Source organism: Gopherus flavomarginatus, chromosome 9 (genome assembly GCF_025201925.1).
Source record: "Gopherus flavomarginatus isolate rGopFla2 chromosome 9, rGopFla2.mat.asm, whole genome shotgun sequence".
NCBI classification, from domain to species: domain Eukaryota; kingdom Metazoa; phylum Chordata; order Testudines; family Testudinidae; genus Gopherus; species Gopherus flavomarginatus.
In genome coordinates, this window is record NC_066625.1 from 84,188,588 (window position 1) to 84,201,291 (window position 12,704).

The 12,704-nt window shown below is 39.9% G+C and overlaps 1 protein-coding gene across 6 annotated transcripts in view; it reads left to right on the forward strand.

Moving 5' to 3' along the window:
* The window catches only part of MEF2A (myocyte enhancer factor 2A), a 141,751-nt gene that overhangs the window by 41,381 nt on the left and 87,666 nt on the right, over nucleotides 1-12,704 (forward strand). For all 6 annotated transcript variants that reach the window (XM_050967146.1, XM_050967150.1, XM_050967147.1 and 3 more), the window contains one exon: nucleotides 12,450-12,653. In XM_050967146.1, the coding sequence (XP_050823103.1) occupies nucleotides 12,450-12,653 (204 nt within the window). The remainder of the gene's footprint in view (nucleotides 1-12,449; nucleotides 12,654-12,704) is intronic.

The following is a 12,704-nucleotide window of genomic DNA, read 5'->3' on the forward strand; positions in this document are numbered from 1 at the left end:
CAGGGCAGAGGGCTGGAGGGTGTGGGGGGATGCAGGACAGAAGGCTGTGTGTGTGTTGGGGTGGGGGGGGTTCAGGGCAGAGGGCTGGGGGTGTGCAGGGTAGAAGGCTGAGTGTGTGGAGGGGGGTCAGGTAGAGGGCTGGAGGGTGTGGGGGGATGCAGGGCAAAAGGCTGAGGTGTGGGGGTCAGGGCAAAGGGCTGGGGTGCTTGGCTCGTGTGGGTGCTCCCAGCCCCCTGCCCTGAGCAGCTCATAGCAGGGGGCTGGAAGGGATGTGCCCTGTTCCACCCCTTTCCCCAAGGCTCCGTCCCTACCTCTCTCTGCCTCTGTCATAACTTATTTCAGGCTCTGACTGAGCCTCGTCGATATGGTTGTCTGTTGCTTCTGCCAGTTCTGGCTCGCTTGCGCCTTCTGGCGGTGAGGTTGAAGATGTGGTTGCGATTGCTGGTGCTGGTTTTGGGGGCTATTCCAGGTCCGGGCCTGGGACTGGAGGTGCTGTGGCTGTTTCCGTTGTTGGCAGGGAATCCAGGTCCACTACCTCTGTCTGGGTCTCTGGTAGCACAGACGGGTTTCCTGTGGACGGCTCAGGAACAGGAATGGGTCGGGAAGCTTGCCTGGTTTGGCTACGTGTAACCATTCCCACTCTCTTGGCCTGCTTCACCTGGTTGGCCAAATCTTCCCCCAGTAGCATGGGGATGGAATAATTGTCATAGACTGCAAAAGTCCACATTCCTGACCAGCCTTTGTACTGGACAGGCAGTTCAGCTGTAGGCAAGTCTACAGCTTGTGACATGAAGGGGTAAATTGTCACTTGGGCCTTTGGGTTGATGAATTTGGGGTCGACGAAGGATTGGTGGATAGCTGACACTTGTGCCCCCGTGTCTCTCCACGCAGTAACCTTCTTTCCGCCCACTCTCAAATTTTCCCTTCGCTCCAAGGGTATTTGAGAGGCATCTGGGCCTGGGGATCTTTTGGGTGATGGTGGTGTAATGACTTGCACCCGGTTGGGGTTCTTTGGGCAGGTGGCCTTTATATGTCCCAGTTCATTACACTTAAAGCATCTTCCAGCTGACTGGTCACTGGGTCGAGGTGAGTTACTGGAGACTGGTGAGGTGGAAGAATAGGGTGTCTGTGGCTTTCCTTGGGTTGTAGGTGGGGTCTTGGGTTGCCCTCGGTTGTAGGGTTTATTGTCGGTGTGCCCTCTGGGGTATTCATTCCCCTTGACAGTAGCTTTCTTTCTTTCTGCCACTTCCATCCATTTGGCTCCAATCTCCCCCGCCTCGGTGAGATTTTTGGGTTTTCCATCTTGTATGTACCGTGTTATGTCCTCAGGAACCCCATCCAAGAACTGCTCCATTTGTATGAGGAGGTGCAGTTCGTCCAAGGATTTAACATTGTTGCCTGATATCCAGGCCTCATAATTTTTCCCAACGTAGTAGGCGTGTCTGGGAAATGACACACATGGTTTCCACTTTTGGGTTCTGAAATACCGACGGGCATGATCCGGGGTTATCCCCATTCTGAATCTGTCCTTGGTTTGAAACAGTTTATAATCGTTCATTCTGTCCTTTGGCATTTCAGCCGCCACCTCTGCTAAGGGTCCACTGAGCTGTGACCTCAGCTCTACCATGTACTGGTCTTCAGGGATGCTGTATCCAAGACAGGCCCTTTCAAAATTTTCTAAGAAGGCCTCAGTGTCATCACCTGCTTATAGGTGGGAAATTTCCTGTGATGTGGAACAATCATTGGCGCAGGGTTGTTAGGACTGGCTGGAGCATCCTGCCTGGCCCGCGCCAAGTCCATTTCATGCTTTCTCTCTTTTTCCCTCTCTTCACTCTGTTTTTGTTGTTTTTCCAGTTCTCGTTGGTGGGCTGCATCTTTGGCTTCTTGTTCTCTTTTATGGGCTGCCAGTTTGATGTTTTCTTCCCTTTCTTTCAGCTCCACCTCTTTCTCTTTTTTCCATTTGTTGCCTGTGATCTGCTTCTTTGATTTGTTTCTCTGCCTCCATTTTTGCCTTGGAAATCATGGTTCCTGTTTTCTTGTGTTGGGGTGCCCTCCGGTGTGTGTTGTCTGAACTGCTGGCTCTGTTGTCTCCTGGGGTTTGCCTAGCAACAGTGCCTTTTTTTTTTCTAGCTGATCTTTTAAATATAAAGTAAACCAGAAAAACCACTTTATTTGCATGTGTGTTGTGCTGGGTACTTGACTCTCAATGGGAGTGCTATAGTTTAACAAAAGACCCTCTGGCAACCTTAATAGTTCCTTGCTTAATATGCAAGCCAAACTGCAACCAGAGAACAGAAAAAAAAATTCTCTCTGGCTCTGTTTAAAACCACCCTTTCTCTCTGCATAAAAGCCCTAGCAGAGAAAAAGAAAATAATATTCCTACTGGCTTCTGGATCTTATCTTTCCCACCACTGCCACTCATGTCATAACTTTCCTACTCAGATCTGAACCTTAGAGTTCAGAACGTGAGAAGCTAGCATGAAACCTCCAAACTTAATTACCAGCTTGGATCTGATATTGCTGCCACCAGCCAGAAAAATTGCAGTGTCTGGCTCACTCTGGTCTCCCCAAAACCTTCCCTGGGGAACCCCCAAGACTCAGATGCCCTGAGTCTCACCACAAAGGGAAATAACTCACTTCCCTTCTCCCTCTTCCCCTCCAGGTGTTCCCTCCCTGGGTTCCTGGAGAGATACAGATTCAAGCTCTGTGAATCTAAACAAAGGGATTCCACCCTCTTTACCTCCTCCCAGATTTTCCCACCCTGGATACTCTGGGAAATTCCCTGCTTCAAGTCCTTGAAACACAAGAACCCGGAGATCTAATCTCTCTCCCCCCTCACCCAGAGGGTATGCAAAGTCAGGCTTAGTAAATTTAACACACAGAGATTTTCCCCCTCCCTTCGTTTCTTAGCCTTAACCAGTGAAGAACACTCAAACAGGTCTTAAAAAAAAAAGCTTTATATAAAAAGAAAGAAAAAGGACATAAAATGGTCTCTGTATCAAGGTGACAATATACAGGGTCAATTGCTTAAAAGAAAAAATGAATAAACAGCCTTATCCAAAGAGAATACAATTTAACACCTTCCAGCAACTGCACACATGTAAATACAAAAAAACAATATAAACCTATTGTCTTACTATCCTTGTACTTACAACTTGGAAACAGAAGATTAGAAAGCCTGGAGATAGAAAGATCACTCTCAGAGCCCAGAGGGTCACCGAACCAAGACAAAGAACAAAGGACTCACACCCAAAACTTCCCTCCACCCAGATTTGAAAGAGTCTTGTTTCCTGATTGGTCCTCTGGTCAGGTGTTTGGTTCCCTTTGTTAACCCTTTACAGGTCAAAGAACATTAACCCTTAGCTATCTATTTATGACAGCCTCCTCTGCGGAGCTGCCTGCGTGCTGCCGCTCTCCCCCCTCCCACTCGCAAAGGCCATCAACTGATTGGCGCAGGAGAGGGGAGGGGGCAGAGAAGCACCATGTTGGAGGAAGACGCGGGGGAGGGGGAAGCTTGGCTGCTGCAGAACCAAGCTTTTGCCTCCTGCCCCTGCAGGGGAGACAGGTGGGCGGGGGCGCTGAGTGGGGCTGGGGCCGGAACGGTGGCAGGCGGCTGGGTGCCGCCCAAAATCGGCTCTCATGCCATAGGTTGCCGACCCCTGGACTAGATCATAACTTCTGATTGATGCTTACTTAATTTGCAGACTATTACTGTTTTGCAAGGTGTATTTTGCACGACCTTTTTAAAAAAACAAAAACTAATATCCAAATGCATCAAAAACTTCATTTTGGGAAGAGGGGAGTAAAAACAAGGTATCATTCGGTACAATACATTTGAGTGTTAAAATTGATCTCTATTTAAAATAGTGAAAATTGTGTACTAACGTAAGTAGTTTCCTGTAATTTTGTTGTTCTAAAGCTTTCCAAAAGCAATTCTTATACAAAATCATTCAGAAGCATGTGTTGTAGTCTCTACCCTTTCCTTCCTTTCATTTTGTTTCACTTTCTGTTGTGTATCTATTTCTTTCCACCTCCCTTGTTCATTTCCTTCTATTGCTTCATTTTTAAGCATTAAGTAGCTGTTCTGAGGTTCCAAATCAGGCTGGGTGCATTATTATATCTATCCAAGGAGATGCAATACTATTTTTGTATATATTCCCTTAATCTAATGATAGCCAAACATTTTCAAACATTTAAACTTCAATATTACCCTTGCCTACTGGGGCTGAGAGTTGCACCTATCTTTCAGATGAGGAAAACTGGGGAACAAGGTCAATTCATTGGAAAAGCAAAAACTGAGTTCCAGGGAAGTCTGACCCAAAAGCTTGTATTCTAATCACTAGGCACACTGCAATAAAATGGTGAAATGGAAGGAAGACTCTAGTTGGTTAGAACTCTTATCTCACAGACAATACTTTAGTAGTCTTAACAAATGGCAGGCTACTACATCTTTCTTCTAGAAGAGGCGTGCAAGTACAATGAGTAATAATTCCAGCTTTTATCCAGGGCTTTGGAGTGGAGCCCGGAGCTGGAGCGTGGAGCAGCTCCAGAGCAGCGGAGCTGCAGGTTTTTGCCTGGAGCTGGAGCGGAGCTGGAGCACAGTTCCAAAGCCCTGCTTTTGTCATGGTCTGTTTGAATAAATAAATCAGCCACAGTAAGTCCATTGACTTGTATATTCCATTTCACGTAGCTTGCTAACATCTGCAACTACAATAAGAATAGCTTTCCAAAATTCATAAGTTCTCTGCAGAGACTTTATTTGACATATGTTGCAATGGATTTTCAGATGGACATGAACACTTTATTTTATAGCTTTATAGGAAACTGCAGACACTGGGTTATGTTGCCAACAGCCATTTTAATGAAGAAGTATATATATTGTTTTAATAAAATGGCTATTGGCAGTGTTCTGTGTAGATCTGATGCCTGTCTGTTTCCTTTAATGTTACCTCCCACCAGGAGATATCAAGAGTACAGAATGTATTTTGCAGTGTAGTTGGCAGCAAAGAGGCAGCACTAACAGAGCTTTACTTATGGAAAAATATTTTGATGTAAAGGGTGTGTTGTTACAATTTCTTCACTCAGCTTCCACAGAAAACTCAAATTTGTCACTCCAAATAATTTCTTTTACACAGGCTTGCTCAATATGAAATGTAGATACCAATAATTTAAAAACAAACCAATCCTAGGAGCCAAAGAAAACATGTTTTAGCATTGGCTCATAAAAATATTTTTATTCTGACAGCTGTTAAACATAAGGTGTAGTGGCTTATGAATTTGCAAAATGGCAATGCCAGTGCAACTCCATAATTAAAGTTGAGTTGAGTTTTTTACTTAAAGCAAGGATTGAAACTGTTGCTATGTATGAAATGTACAGCACATTGTCTTCCTCAAAATACTTACTCTGAGTGTAGAATGAATTTCTTGAGGATTTAAAAGTAAATTTGTTGGTTTGTTAAAATTAACTAAAAAATGGGTTCTTTAAGATATGTAGTTACTTAGTGTCAGACTTGTTTTTATCCCCCGAGATTGTAAAATAAACTCTTCAAATTTCCCTTTTACAGTTAACTCTCTGAAGTCTTGTGCCTAGGCTACATTTTTAAAATGTTCAGTTGGAATTAATGGTAATTTTCCCCCATTATTCATAACTGAAAGTTTCTCCTTCAGCAAATGCTGCAGAATAGTATTCTACCTCTGAGAATTCCATGGACTCTTTCAAAATGCTGCCATCTCCTATTGTTCACAGTGTGACTGAGGCCACAGATTCCCCTTGCTTAAAATGACTGATGTAATTCACCTCTTCCTAGTGTTCCTCTCTGCCTCCAGACAGTACATGGGGTCACAGTTTTTCTTTGAAGAAAGGTTGGCTTCACTTTCATTCAGAAATATGGGAGATAGTGGCCATTTTGAAAGCGGCTTTTGTCATGATTTTCTCTGAAGGAGAGGAGGTAAGAGAGGAGTGCAGAGGTTTGCTAAATGGGAAGGAAGTAAATGGAAAGATAGGAAGTGGAGACAGTGAAGGTGAGGAGGGAAGTTGTCAGGGTTCCTTCCCCACTCTGAACGTTAGGTACAGATGTGGGGACCTGCATGAAGGCTCCCTAAGCTTATTTCTACCAGTTTAGGTTAAAACCTGGTACGCTGCCGCCACCAAGTGATTTAATAAGAAACAGGGAAAGGACCACTTGGAGTTCCTCTTCCCCCGAAACATCCCCCCAAGCCCTTACTCCCCCTTTCCTGGGGAGGCTTGAGAATAATATCCTAACCAGTTGATTACAAAGTGATCAGAGACCCAAACCCCTGGGTCTTTGGACAATGGAAAAATGAGTCAGGTTCTTAAAAGAAGGATTTTATTAAAAAGAAAATGTAAAAATCATCTCTGTAACTTCCTATTATACCACAGCTTCTCAACAGAGACTGGGCAAAGAGGGGGAAATGAGGGGAGAGGGAATGCCTGGGAACCTATGGGTTATAGGATGGAGAAGTGTACAAGGAAGCGTGGAGTGTAAAAAAGATGGATTCTGGGGTGTTTTCAGAGGAATGCAGGAAGATACAAGAGGCAGTGTGAATTGGGAGGACATGGGGGAGGGGAAAATTGTTCCATACAGTCTGACAGCTTTGAAGAAGCAAAGTCGCTATGAAAGCAGCTTAACTGGACAGTACGCTCTGTATGTATTGTGCTGCTCCAGAGTGGCATAAAGCAGCCAGAGCATACAAAGGAATTTGGCTATAAAAATTCCAGTAAAAATGATTTAAAGTTGATACTTCATAACTTCATATAATTGGAAACATCATATGATAATATCTTCATGATTTTTTAGTGTTCATTTATGAAATGCTATCTCAGAGAAAAATTTACAGTCACGCCATATTTTGCTGCAGTTAAATTGAAAGTATATAATGGTAGTATGGGATAAAATGCTAAGGGTAAATTGTAGTTATTCTGAAACCAAACATTATAAACTCAGGAAATTTTGTATCATGGGCAAACTTCAGAAAGAAAGCCAAACGTATTAAGATTTGGAATGCATAGTTAAACACCATGATAACATTAATTTTTCCTGGAAGTGACTCCATTGGTGTGGTGAGTAAAGAAAAAAACATTAAATTATTTTTAAACAAACATTTAATCACAAATACTAAATCGCATTAATCATACTCCTGATTATTGCATGGTGTCACATAGCTTTTTGTCTGACAATGCGTATATATGTATCAGTACTGATGATTGTTTTTCTAAAAGGTCTGCTTTAGTTCAAACAGGAATTAATTCAAAGAAGTCCTCTGGTCTGTGTTCCACAGAACAAACTAGATGAGCCCAGTGGTCCTTTCTGGCTTTAGAATCTATGAATTACAACAGTTGTGTAAGGCAGTCAGTTATCTCTATGTTACAGATGAGGGAAAATAAGGTGGAGGAGCAGCTAGATGACTTGACCAAGGCTTTTGGGCCACTGCAGAAGGGAGGCCATTTCATAGCAAAATCATTACAACTCTGCAGTCACTCATTCTAATCACAATACAGCAGCTATGCGATATGTAAGTAAGATTTTTTTTTCTTATGATGTATATCATCATATTGGTAGTTGAGTATGCATAATTTATAAATTAGTTGTTTCACTTTTGTAAAAATGCCTATTGCATTTTCACAATTTGTGTCTTTGGTTCAAGGCTATGAAGTAATCCCCAAAATTGGCTTAGTATACCGGTATTGCAATAAGGGGCTGCAGTGTTGAGTGGGTAAAAGTTTCTAAAGCCCATTTTCGGAAGTGATTGAGGCACTTAATATCCTAAAACCCAGGCTCATAAGTGCTTAAGTTACTTTTTTAAAATGGGCTTTAGGCACTTCTGAAAATTTTACCCAGCATTCTTAGCTTCCTTATTGGCTTGTAATAAGGGAGATGTTTAGGTGTCCTCCTTTCTTTGTCATGGGTTTGGGGATTTGAACATACTTTTATTTTTCACTGAGATTGGGTGGTTGGGGGCGGGAGGGGAACAACCTAGGGGAAATGACCAGGCTTCTCAAGAGCAGAGTTGCTTCACTTTAAAAGTGAAGGGCAAGCTTGTGTAAAATATATAAGCAAAGATTTTATAATTGTGCCTAATTTCTTCTGGAACATCTGAAAAGAAAAATGTCTTTTTGAAGTAAATTCACATGAAGCCAACTGCTGTTTGAAATATTTAATCTTATATTCTTTGTGTGATCTAATTTAAATGAAATACATTTTATTTTAAATTACAAAATTATTTGGAGAGTTCCTTCATTCTCGAGCAATTGTTTGTGTTGAGTGCTTGATCACGGTATCATTTGGAAGCCCAGAAGTTCTGTTTGTTGTTTCTGAATTTTAGCTAAAATTTCAGGTGCCTGAGTAATAAAATGGTACATGATATCATTTCATTTGGTAAAATACTTTACAATGAGTTAAATTACTTTTGGCAGATCTGTCCATTAGGTTAAAAAAAATCTACCTTAGTGTAACTGCTTCATCTTCAAGTGGTGGTCTGTGGGCAAGTTCATTAGTGTTCAGAATGTGGGAGCTGATTTAGGGAGAATGAGTATAGGTTGGCAAGCTGAATTTGTATTAATCTAGGATTGAGACTTCAATTAACATTGGCAAACCAAAAGTATTGGATAGTGTTTCATGTTTTTGCCCTTCTAGCCAGCTACCGTGTGACAGTCGGTTAGTCGAAACTTAGCAATTTATAGGTACAAAGTGGAGTCTGTAAACTCTTAACATGGCAGAAGTACTCAAAAAATTGCCCTGTTCTGTTCATTCACTCTGAAGTATATGGCATTGGCCGCTGTCAGAGACAGGATAGTGGGCTAGGTGGACAAGTGGTCTGACCCAGTATGGCTGGTCTTATGTAATGTACTGAGGAATATGATATAGTGTGGGAGTATTTCTTCAGAGCACTTGATAGACTTGGTAAATCTTGCTTTTTTAACACATTTATGTTTTACTGAAAAAATTCAAGGAAGAGAAAGTGAGCAATGAATTTCCACTGATGAAAAATATATTCTTAAAGTTACCTAAGACTGAAAATAAAGAAAGCTATGTATTTTGGTTGACAAGGTTCAACTCTGAGAATGTATACCTTATTGTTTAAAAATGTTTTTTATTTTGCTGGTATACATTTTCAGCATGGTTGGAGGAGAATTTTTCAATCCAGTAGTTAGTTGTTCTCATCCACTAAAAATGATGCTTAGAGATGTTTAGAGATACTTTACTGAAAATTGTCCTAGAAAATGTATCCAAACCAAAAACATGTGGAAACATATGTTTGTAATATAACTGTTTGACAGTTTAGTATTTCCTAAATAGTTTTGCACGTTAAAATTTTAGTGGTGAAATTTGTCATCTTGTTTTTTTCATGTTTCTAGCCTTAAAGTTATCAGTCTGTTTAACTCTACCAAGAGTTAAAAAGAGGATGAGACAGATGACACTTGCTGCTCAGGGTTAAAAAACAAAACAAAAAACAAAAGAGCAGCTGGTAAAAAGAATTACTTTTCATTTCCCAAAATCATAATTGTGCAATGAGTGCATTTGGGGCCAATGTGCAGTTCCAGTCCAAGAAATAATAATCCTGTGCAACTGTAAATGTGCTGTAGAAATGTATACATAAAATGAGTTTGATATGGTAGATTAAATTTAGGATGCTCTTGACAAAGTAACTTCAATATGTGACATAACAAAAACATATTATAAAATGTATCTATTAAGTTTAATTGTAATGGGGAGCACAGTCTGAGGTGAGGCAATAGTAGAGAATAGCTCTTAGATTAGTAAGAAGGGAGCAAGACCAATGTTTATAAGTGACTTTCCTTCGCTTGAGTCCTTGATCACTGAATTCTCTTAAGACTGGAGATAAAACTAGTTCACTGTAGGTCCTCAATTCAAGAATATCCAGATTAGGAGCAGTATTTGTTTTGGTAGTGGTTGTCTTGCTCTTGTCTTCCAACTACCTATAATACACCAGACTATGTGAAGACATTGATGTTGTTTTTTATAGAGCATTAATGTACCAAGAATTTTCCTTTGTATTTTGTAAATCTAGGATTAAAGCTTACTTCAGCATTTTAACTCATATAAGTACCTGACCTGTGATATAAAAAAGGTTCCTATCCTAATATACTGCAGCATAGCTGTTCCGTAATCCAAGGTTCCCCTAGTAAATGGTTACTGTCTGTATATCTGTTTCTTTGAGTGAAGGGAATTGCTGTTCCAAAATAGCTGAGGGTATAGAGGAACTTACACTAAAGCTACCATGAAATGAGAACATTTTGCCTGTCTACTTATCAAAGTGCTTGCAGTTCCCATTCTAAAATAACTCACTAAGAAATACTGAACGAAGAAAGTAAATGTATTTTTAGAGTATTTAAATATAATAATCGGCCTAGAGGCATTTGATCTTGTCAACTTTTGTTCTGCTTTCTATGCTTTTCCATAATATATATTAAAATTAGGGCTGTTAAGCAATTAAAACATTAATCATGATTAATCACACTCTTAAACAATAGTAGAATATCATTTATTTAAATATTTTTGGATGTTTTCTATGTTTTCAAATGTTTTCAGTTACAACACAGAATGCAAAGTGTACAGTGCTCACTTTATCTTCATTTTTTATTACAAATATTTGCACTGTAAAATACAAAAGAAATAGTATTTTCAGGTCACCTAATATAAGTACTGTAGTGCAATCTCTTTATCATGAAAATTGAAATTAGAAATGTTGAATTATGTACAAAACAATAACTGCATTCAAAAATTAAACAATGTAAAAGTTTAGAGCCTACAAGTCTGTCTTACTTCAGCCAGTCACTCAGACAAACAAGTTTGGTTACATTTGCAGGAGATAATGGTGCCCGCTTCTTGTTTACAGTGTCACCTGAAAGTGAGAGCAGTTGTTTGTATGGCACTGTTGTAGTCAGTGTAGCAAGATATTTACATGCCAGATGTACTAAAAATTCATATGTCCCTTTATGCTTTAACCACCATTCCAGAGGATATGCATCCATGCTGATGACGGGTATTGTGTGATGATGATGATCCAAAGCAGAGCGGACTGATACATGTTCATTTTCATCATCTGAGTCAGATGCCACCAGCAGGTTGATTTTCTTTTTTTGGCGGTTCGTGTTCTGTAGTTTCTGCATCTGAGTGTTGCTCTTTTAAGACTTCTAAAAGCATGCTCCACACCTTGTCCCTCTCAGATTTTGGACAGCACTTCAGATTCTTAAACCTTGGGTCCAGTGCTGTTGCTATTTTTAGATCTCACTTTGGTACCTTCTTTGCATTTTGTCAGTTCTGCCGTCACAGTGTTCATAAACAACATGTCATCATCCAAGACTGCTATAACATGAAATATATGGCAGAATGTGTGCAAAACAGAGCAGGGAACATACAACTCTCCCCCAGTGAGTTCAGTCACAAATTTAATTAACACACTATTTTTTTTTAATGAACATCATCAGCATGGAAGCATGTCCTCCGGAATGGTGGCTGAAGCATGAAGGACATACGAATATTTAGCATATCTGGCACGTAAATACCTTGCAGTGCTGGCTATAGAAGTGCCATGCAAATGCCTGTTCTCACTTTCAGGTGATATTGTAAATAAGAAGCAGACAGCAGTATCTCCCGTCAATGTAAACAAATTTGTTTGTCTTAATGATTGGCTGAACAGGAGGTAGGACTGAGTGGACTTTTTGTTTTTGTGTGTAGTTATGTAACAAAAAAAATCTATTTGTAAGTTGCACTTTCACAATAGATTGCACTACAGTACTTGTATGAGGTGAATTGAAAAATACTATTTCTTTTATCATTTTTACAGTGAAAATATTTGTAATAAAATAGTATAAAGTAAGCACTGTACACTTTGTATTCTGTTTTAAAAGAAATCAATATCTTTGAAAATGTAGGAAAACATTTGTGTTTTATTCTGTTAATTTTTTTGAGCTAATTGTGTGAGTTTAACTATAGTTAACTGACAGCCCTAATTAAAATCTTAATTTTCAGTGACAATAAGGGGTAAGTAGATAATGACACTGCATGGATCAGTTATAAAGAGCTCACCAAGTGTGACCCTCTCAATATATCTGGCCTCCCTTGTTTCTGGGGACAGATCCATTTAGCAGTTTTGATTAATTTTATTGATTACAATTAATAGAGTTTGGCTCTTGTATAGTTAAGTTTTTTGTAGAAGGTACTGGCCCCACAAACTTCTATTTCACTTGTATAACACTATGTTAATATTGTGACTGTATATTTGAGTAGGAGAAATGAGAATTCACAGTGAACGTTAAACTTGCTTGCATGCTTACAGTAAATGTTTTGTTACAGGGATTTTGAAGTGCCAGCTCTCAACTGACACTCCATTTTAATGTGTTAATTATAGCCATTCAAAATTTTGTTCTGTCATTTGAAAAACCTCTACTCTTCTTTCTTGTGTAGGTGACCTTTACGAAGAGGAAATTTGGATTAATGAAGAAGGCATACGAACTTAGTGTGCTCTGTGACTGTGAAATAGCACTCATCATTTTTAACAGCTCTAACAAACTCTTTCAGTATGCCAGCACTGATATGGACAAAGTTCTACTCAAATACACAGAATACAATGAACCCCATGAGAGCAGAACCAACTCAGATATCGTTGAGGTAACAATTTGAAAAGATGATCAATTTTCTTAACTTCCTAGTATTTGTTTT